Raw genomic sequence first — 9,893 nt, 5'->3', positions numbered from 1 at the left:
AATATGTTTGTATACATTTATGTATGTGTGTGTTTGTAAGAGACAGAGTGTGAGTGAGAGAGAGGTTTGTTGTCATGTATACGTACATGCATAAATATACATACATCTTTGGATGTATGAATATGACAACACAGCCCTTGACTCACTCACACTCTGTCTCTTACAAACACGCACGCGCGCGCATACACACGTGTGTCTTTGTAAATATGTTTGTATACATTTATGTATGTGTGTTTGTAAGAGACAGAGTGTGAGTGAGTCAAGGTGTGTGTGTGTGCGTGTGTATGTGTGTGAGACAGAGTGAGAGAGCGGTGTGTATGTAGTATTTACTCTCTCTCTCTCTCCCTCATACACACACTCACACACAAAATAGAAAGTGAAGCTTTTTGCAGTTGTTACGTCAATACCGGAAGTTGACATTGAGGAACCTTTTTAAAAAAGTGAATCTTAAATATAAAGCAATATTATTTATTTTTAATTTAAAAAATCAAATGAAGAGCCTAAGATTTATCTGAGGTCAAATTATTCATGCATTACAAGTATGGAAGCATTTGGTGAAGTCAATTTCACGTGAAAAGCGATTACACACACATCTCTGTTTTATATATAGTATAGATATAGATGTATATACACAAACATACATACGATATATATATATATGTATATGAATGTATGTATGCATGGATGTATGTATGTATGTATGTGTGTATATATATGTGTTTAGTTACTTTTTTAATCTTTTGTAAGTCCATGAATCTTTTGTAAGTCGATTACATCAACCCCAATGTTTAAATGATATTTATTTTATCGATCCCGAAAGGATGAAAATCAAAAGGTCGACCATAGCGGAATTCGAACTCAGAACGCAAGGGCGAATGAAATACCGTTTAGCATTTTGCTCGGCGTGCTAACGATTCTGCCAGATCACCGTCTTTGCGGGGAAGAAATTTTGGCTGCTAGAAAAGTAGTTTTGTACATACGATGAAACTTTCTTTTACTCTTCTCTCGATTTCGGATGACAATGGATTCGAAAAATTGTAAGCACCAAGGACAATTCGAAGATCTGCGATTTTATAACTGGAAAAGAACAAATAAGACAACAATTTATATTTGAAAATGAAAATTTTTATCATAGAACAATGAGGATTAATGTTGTTTATGTTGTTATATTTTAGCGCCACAGGTAAACGAATGTATTGGGTATCGGAGAATTAGCCAAAACAGCAATCAAAGGTTCATAACCTCTACTCTTCGTTACCTTGCGTTCAGGATTAAAATGTATAACCTTGAAGTTATCTAGTTCTACATTTGAAGAAGATATTTTTGTATAGAGGAATTTACCATTATAAACAATAGCTTAAATGTAATAAATGCTGTTATATGTAAGCAGTTAGAGCGGTATTATTTGATGAGAGTTATATCACAGGAAGACGATGGAATGACTGAGTCGTCCGAGAGCCTGAAAGAATGTGTTGGATTATTTGTTTCGGCTTTTTGCTCTCTGAGTTAAAATCGCACTGAGGTTCACTCTTTCATTTCATTCTTTCGGGGTCGATAAACAAAAATACCAATTTGGTATTGGTGATGCACTCCTTTCCCTCCACCTATTGCATCCTTAACGTTCCACTGATTCAAGAGTGGGACAATAGAGAGTGTCTGTATCTGCTCTCGACTATCTTATCATCTAAAGTAACAAACGAAAATGAAGTACAAGCTACCACGTTACACTCACGAGTGGCGGCCATACATATAACACAAGGTAGTGTAATATATCCACTGTAAACAGTGGCAGTAATAGAAAATTGCTAAGTATTATACCAAAGTGTGGGTGTAAAAATCCATTATTATAATAAGTGGTAGTCTTCTTTAATCTTCTTGTTTCAGTCATTGTATTGCGGCCATGCTAGAGCACGACCTTCAAGGGTTTTAGTCGAACGATTCGACCCCGGTTCTGATCTTTGTTTGAAGCCTGGTATCTATACTATCGGCCTCTTATGCAGAACCGCTAAGTTACGGGAAAGTAAACAGACTAACATCGGTTATCATATTTTGGTGGGGAACAAGCTAAACACGAAAACACACAAAACTATATACACACATGCATACATACATGCATGCATACATACATATATACATAATACATACATACATACATACATACATACATACATACATACATACATATTATCGCTATTATATTCAATGTGACTGTAACAAAATTAAGGGAAACAGTAAGATGTACAGTGTAATGTAACACGCAAAGAAAATGTCTGGTCGAAATTTAACACTTGGGTTGGTTTTTAGATATGAAATAACTATTCAGGTGCTGTGACATATCTTCGATTATCCTCGATTGAATGTGCAACTATGAGAACAGCTATATAGAGGGTGTAATTCAAATCCGAACCAAGACATTCTGAAATTGGTGAGAGTGGAGAACATCATACCGGTTCAGGTGTCACGACATTCTGAAAAATTGGCGGTTTTATTGACTGTATTTATAGGCTGTGTTCATGGAAAGTTCTAGACGAGTATTTGAACAACAGCCGTTCATTAAATAAAATATCGGTTGCACACATGATCAAACTATGATTGAATGGTGGTTTGAGATCTGTACGTGGAAAAATGCGGGGTTGAATTCAATGCTACACCAGCCATCCTCCCAACGAGTTGTGAGGATTTTCTGAATTAAATGGCTCTTCTGGACTGAAGAAAAGAAGTTTTAAGGAAATTTGAAGTGATGGACGAAGAGCCTCAGGGTCTCGAACTGCTAAGTTGCGGAGACGTATACAAACCAACACTGGTTGTCAAATGATAGGAAGGGAAAACAAAGGCATATACACACATATATATATATGGCAGGCTTCTACAGTTTTCGACTATCAAATTTACTCTCAAGAGCATTGGTTGACCTTGGTCTATAGAAGAAGACATTAACCCAAAGTGCCACGCAGTGGGTCTCAATCTAGAACCACATGGTTGTAAAACTAGCTTCTTAACAATACAGCCATTTCTGCGCCTATTGTTGACAACAGTTTATAATATTTTTCTGTAATCACTACGCCGGGTCCTTCCCTCTCAAGGCGCCGTCCTTCTAGAATAGTGTTCAAGAGGAACATTAATAGTATCAATCTGATTTGTCTAGGCTGGCGTGTGAAGGCCACGGTCGCTGTGCCTCTCTTCCAGAACCGGCAGTAAAATATCGACAAGAACATATTTGACTAAACAATCTGTCAACCGAACATTGGAGCATCTATGTGGTCGTTCGATGTACTAGAAACACCAAACAAATTCCCTTCAAAGTCATTCAACTATTCTTTTCTAAAAATGGACAGATTGGACCATAAAACTTTTGATCATAGATCTATTGAATCCATGCCGAATCGGGACATTACAACAAAGCAACAATATCAACAACGATAATTGAAAGATATTAACAATTGTCAATATATAGCGTAGGAGTGGCTGTGTGGTAAGTAGCTTGCTTACGAACCACATGGTTCCGGGTTCAGTCCCACTGCGTTGCACCTTGGGCAAGTGTCTTCTACTATAGCCTCTGGCCGACCAAAACCTGGTGAATGGATTTGGTAGACGGAAACTGAAAGAAGCCCGTCGTATATATGTGTATATATATGTGTGTGTGTGTGTGCGTGTGCGTGTGTGTGTGTGTGTGTGTGTGTTTGTGTGTCTGTGTTTGTCCCCCTAGCATTGCTTGAGACCCGATGCTGGTGTGTTTATGTACCCGTAACTTAGCAGTTTGGTAAAAGAGACCGATAGAATAAGTACTAGGCTTACAAAGAATAAGTCCTGGGGTCGATTTGCTCGATTAAAGGCGGTGCTCCAGCATGGCCACAGTCAAATGACTGAAACAAGTAAAAGAGAGAGAGTAAAAGAGTATATAGTGCGGAACTAGAGCGGCGTGCTGGCAGAATTGTTAGCACGCCGGAGAAAATGCTTAGCAGCATTTCGTCTGCCTTTACATCCTGAGTTCAAATTCCACCGTGGTCCTCTTTGCATTTTATCCTTTCGGGGTCCATAAGATAAGCACCAGTTGAGCAATGGAGTCGATATAATCGACTTAGCCCCTTTCCCAAAATTGAGAGAGTTGAATAGAAAGAACACTTTACAGGGAGGAAAAATTTCACGAAAACATAACAAACGTCAATCTTTTCTATTTAACTATGGACATACCTATGTAACGCAACGCACTCCTTGTGTGTATGTGTGTGTGTGTCTTTGTTTTCGTGTTTGTCCCCACTACGACACCGCTTTCTTTATGGCCCGGTTGTTTTGTGATTTAGCAAAAGTTACCAATGTGGTGCTCCATCATGGCTGCAGTTCTATGACTGAACGAGTTAAATGATAAAAGAGAAAAGCTGTGGGGAGTTGATCCGGCGTGAAATTGCAGCTAAATCTCTATCAAATCACAATCTACTATTTCAAATATAGAAGGATACATTGAATAATATAAAGCTAGATTCACTATAAAAATAAAATATATGTAAAAAAAAAAATCCCCCAAAACTAGATGGTTCCAGCTGGAACGCCTCCGATCACAAGTAGCTTAGTTTCATCAAACAGCGATAGTAATGATTTAAAATTTTCGCACAAGGCCAGCAATTTCGGGTAGGAGATAAGTCAGACTGACCCCTGGGTTCAACTTAACTGGTACTTATTTTATCGACCCCGATAGGGTGAAAGGATCAAACAACAATAATAATACTAACTCATCGACTTATTTGTTGAGTCCATGAATCAATAAAGCTGCTTCTATGTGGTCGTTTGATCTGTTAGAAATACCAGCCAATTTTCCCTTCAAATCTCACTCTACCTTCCTAAAGAGGAAAGGGTAGGGAAGACACATTAGATTATGTAGTCTTAGATAAATTTAGAAAGAGAAGATAGGTACGGCTGTAAAGCCTTTGGCCGAATGCCTGCTCCAATGCCTGGGGCTAAACAACGACAACACAAACGAGATCAACTTATTTACCCACACACTCTATGGTATGTGGGTAATCATGATGGTGGTGATGGTGTTGATGATGATGTTGGTGTTGGTGAAGACTATGGTGAGGATGATGATGAAAGGATGGGAGTTGTAGTGGTAGTGGTAGTGACGGCGGTGATGACAACGACGGCAACGACTATGAAAATGAGGGTGCAGTGGCAATTTTGGCAATGGTAGTGATGGTAGTAGTGGTGATGTTGATGATGATGACTACGGTGACGACGGTGGTGGTATTGGTGGTGATAGTGGTCAAGGTGAATGGCGTTGCATAGTTACTCAGTTACACAATGACTTGCTGTTAGGATCCATTGGTCAGTAATGAGTGTTCCACCGCAGATATGTTCATAGACACCAAAATCGTTGAACCATTGGATGCTAACTTGCCACGGCCACGACCCGGGTAAGGAAGGATAAGCAGGAACGATGTGAGCAAGAATTTGGTCACCGCAGACTCCTGTAATATAAAAATAATAATAATAATAATAATAATAATAATAATAATGATAATAATAATAATAATAATAAAAATAATAATAATAATAATAATAATAATAATAATAATAATAATAATAATAATAATAATAATAATAATAATAAATTAAGGCGGCAAGCTGGCAGAAACGTTAGCACGCCGGACGAAATGTTTAGCGGTATTTCGTCTGTCTTTACGTTCTGAGTTCAAATTCCATCGAGGTCGACTTTGCCTTTCATCCTTTCGGGGTCGAGAAATTAAGTACCAGTTGCGTACTGGAGTTGATCTAATGGACTAGCCCCTCCCCCCAAATTTCGTAGAGTAGAAAATAAAAATAATAATAATAATAATAATAATAATAATAATAATAATGGGTATCATGTACCTTGTTTTGTAAGTGGTATCATGTACATTGTTTTGCCTTAGTATAAAAGATGGGCAACGGCAAATATTCTGCTTGTCAGTTGTTTGACGTTAACCAGTTGAATATGTTCCTTAGTGATTGACGATATGTGCATCTCTGATCACGAGCAGAAGTAGTGGGAGAGCATCAAAGCCATGTGTTGAGAAGAATTCTTTGCGAGTTGAATAATTCACCTCTGGAAACATGGGTGCTTTGTTTATCTTCCTTAAACAAACCTTACTCAGGAACATAAAGAAAATTCTAACTGGGTCCCACCTGCAAGGTCATGCACTGTTTGTTTTGATATAAGATCACCATATCGCTCACATATGGTTGTGAAGCATGTGCCTGGTGTACTCTTATTAGACGGGTTACCATGATGGATATATTGGCTTCGTATATTTGTACTCATGTGGAAATTTGATGGCATGTATTGCTCTCATAATAATAATAATAATAATAATAATAATAATAATAATAATAATAATAATAATAATAATAATAATAATAATGCAAAAGAAATAGATAGAGAAAAATCCCAGCAATGTTTGAGAAGGGATTAAGTCGATTACATCTACTCCAATACATAACTGGTACTAATCTTATCGACCCCAAAAGGATGAAAGGCAAAGTCGACCTCGCCGGAATTCGAACTCAAAACCTAACAGCAGACGAAATACCGCTAAGCATTTCGCCCGGCGTGCTAACGATTCTGCTAACTCGCCGCTTCCAATAATAATAATAATAATAATAATAATAATAATAATAATAATAATAATAATAATAATAATAATAATAATAAGAAGAAGAAGAAGAAGAAGAAGAAGAAGAAGAAGAAGAAGAAGAAGAAGAAGAAGAAGAAAGTTTTAAAAATACGGCAATTGTTCCCGTGATTATCGGAGCTTTGGAAATAATTGCCACATAGCTCGGTTAAGCACTATGGCCAAATACTAGAAAACCCAAAAGTAGAGTTAACCGCCCTATAATGAGCGAGCGTACTATATTGGCGGGCCAATTTTCCATGAAATTAAAGCTCATCAGTGGTACTACAGCATCACTGATAGTTAAGTCAAATCCTGCTTGCCAGTGTACAGATTTTACCATAAGAATTAATGGCTGATTTAGCAACATGTAATGTAAAAGTCATAAAATAATACAGGTGATATGACGAAATATAAAACCAAAAAGGAAATATGCAGTTATCACTAATAGTGACGTAGAGTGCATGGAATCACCTACATTGCTAGAAATAAGAGTCAAAGACCCTTATAACCACAAACATAGCACAAGTCTATGTAAATGCCCCATAGCAAGCGAGGGTTCTATATTGGCGGGCCAATTTCTCTTGAAATTAAATCTCACCAGAGGAGTTAACCGCCCCATATCGAGCGAGAGTAGCACTGGTGGACTTTAATCTCAAGTGAAATTGGCCCGCCAATGGGGCGGTTAACTCCCCTGTCAGCACATAGACATGTGCTATGTTTGTGGCTATAAGGCTGTTTGACTCTTATTTTTAGCAATGTAGGTGCTTCCATGTACCCTCAGTCACTATTAGTGACAATTGTGTGTGTGTGTGTGTGTGTGTGTGTGTGTGTGTGTGTGTACACACATGGGAGGTGTTCATTAAAGATTTCCCTTGACCTATTTTCTAAGGACTGGGATGCACGAAACTTGGCATAATTATTAGTCCTTCTCTACATAGCCACAACCAATGGTGACACATTTTCCCCATTGTTTTATGCAGCTGCGAAGACCTCGTCTGTAGAAGTTTGTAGAATGCTTCTTTACCTCGGAAAAAAGTTCATCATCCGAAATGTGCTTTCCCTTCTACAAAGACTTCATAGTTGGAAAGAGGTAGAAGTCAGAGGGTGCGTGGTCGGGAGAGTAAGGGGGATGCAGAAGAATTTCCTAGCCGCAGGAGTGTGCTTTTATCCGGGCAACATGCACATTATGCACTGGGGCGATGTCTTGGAGGAAGCAAGCTCCTTTAGTCAGCATACCACGCCTCTCTGCTTTGATGGGCTCCCGAAATTTCTGCAGCAGAAAAGCATAATATACCCGGTTAATGGTGCTGTTCTTTGCCAGAAAATCCACCATTACTACTCTGCGCTGGTCCCAAAAGACTGTATCACCTTGCCTGCTGAGGGTTGCACACGAGCCTTCTTTGGAGGTGGCGAGATATCATACTTTCATTGCTTCGTCTGTATTTTAGTCCCAGGATCATAGTGATTGACCCATGTTTCATCTTCAGTGATAAGTGCCGAAAAAGTCATCCTCGCTTTCTTGGCACATTGCCAAAAGAGCGTGAGTGCAATTGGCTCTTTCCTGCTTCTGAAAAAGTGTGAACATCCGGGGAATCCCTCATGCAGAGAACTTCCGCATGTGCAAATGTTCATGAATGATTTTTTTCCACAGATCCTACACTTATCTTTATTTCTTGGGCTAGTTGCCGAATAGTTATGTGGCCATCATCCAAAATGCCGGCGTTCACTTTATGAATGGTGTCGTCATCAATGACGGAACGTGGTCGTCCAGGAATAGGAGCAATTTACACTGATGTCTGACTACAGTTCAATAGGTGATGCCTATTGACTACGTGATTGACTACGTCGTATGATGGTGCATCATTACCATAAACTTCTTTCATCTCACTGAAAGTCTCTTTTAGTGTACGACCTGATGACTGATCTGCTTTGAGCTGCCTCCATTATAAACACCTTAGTCCACTTCAGCAGCTGTAAAAGTCCAACGAATACTAGTGGAAAGCTACAATTTACAATGTGACATGTGGAGACATGTATGATTATACCTGTACAAGTTCCGTTTCCTGCAATAACCGGATGTAGGTATGGGGGAAATCTTTAATGAATACCCCTTATGTGTGTGTGTGTGTATGTGTGCATGTTTGTGTATGTACACACACACACGCATATATATATATATATATATATATATATATATATATATATATATGTATGTATGTATGTATGTATATGTATGTATGCAGGTATATATATTTATATCTATATAGGCACTTTTAATAAATACTTTTCTCTCGAATCACACAATCGGCATGTGTATTGACAGATCTCTCGTTGACCTATATTATATCAAGTTGCGATATAATATAGGTCAAACAATCTACTTCCCGTCACCTCCAAACATAGCCATTCATATACAGGAGAGTTGAGAGGATATCTATACTTGTGATTACATAGGCCCCTAAAACAAATAGTAGAAGCATAGTACAACCTACTAGTGGGGTGGAGGCGATCTTCATCGGACAACGTTTTCATGAGGGTAAAACTTTTGGGTTTGGTGTATAAGTTTGTATATGCTTGTGGTCCGCGGGGGTGCCACTGCAGGGCACAAAATCTAGCAACGCTATTTGTATAGGTACCAGATCTTTTGTGAAAGCTGTCTGTCATAAATTAGTGTTATTCTTCTTGAGCGGTTAGATACGCTACTCATCCTGTTTTAATCCTCTGTTATACTATAATCCTGTTAACATGTAGGAGACTCAGTACTTGACTGGTATTTTATTTTATTTAGGAGATTGAAAGGCAAATTTGATATCATTGCGGATTTGAACCTCAAACTTAAACATCCGCAGCTAAATGCAAAAGATATTTTATTCAACGTTCTAACGATTTTATCTATCCCCACATAATTATAGATGAGAAAGTGGACTTAAGTACAGGCCCTATGGAATAAAATAGTTGCTTTTATATAGTCATACTGAACATGGTCAAAACTGTTTCAGCCGTCCTCTTTTTATATCTATGACTCTTTTACTCTTTTACTTGTTTCAGTCATTTGACTGCGGCCATGCTGGAGCACCGCCTTTAGTCGAGCAAATCGACCCCAGGACTTATTCTTTAGAAGCCTAGTACTTATTCTATTGGTATCTTTTGCCGAACCGCTAAGTTACGGGGACGTAAACACACCAGCATCGGTTGTCAAGCGAAGTTGGGGGGACAAACACAGACACACAAACATATACACGCACA

The 9,893-nt window shown here is 38.5% G+C and overlaps 2 protein-coding genes across 3 annotated transcripts in view; one reads left to right on the top strand and one right to left on the bottom strand.

Moving 5' to 3' along the window:
• Positions 1-9,893, top strand: part of LOC106870376 (trace amine-associated receptor 7b) — a 77,520-nt gene that overhangs the window by 35,147 nt on the left and 32,480 nt on the right. The gene's annotated exons all lie outside the window — the stretch shown is intronic.
• The window catches only part of LOC106868563 (chymotrypsin-like elastase family member 2A), a 37,946-nt gene that overhangs the window by 26,257 nt on the left and 1,796 nt on the right, over positions 1-9,893 (bottom strand). Inside the window, exons 2-3 of the mRNA XM_052971993.1 lie at positions 5,285-5,462; positions 981-1,077 (exon numbers count right to left, since the gene is read on the bottom strand). Coding sequence (XP_052827953.1) covers positions 981-1,077; positions 5,285-5,462 — 275 coding nt within the window. The remainder of the gene's footprint in view (positions 1-980; positions 1,078-5,284; positions 5,463-9,893) is intronic.

The sequence above is a fragment of the Octopus bimaculoides genome, chromosome 11 (genome assembly GCF_001194135.2).
Source record: "Octopus bimaculoides isolate UCB-OBI-ISO-001 chromosome 11, ASM119413v2, whole genome shotgun sequence".
Taxonomy (NCBI): Eukaryota; Metazoa; Mollusca; class Cephalopoda; order Octopoda; family Octopodidae; genus Octopus; species Octopus bimaculoides.
Note: the sequence above shows the minus strand (reverse complement) of the source record. Positions and strands in the feature narration are given on the sequence as shown.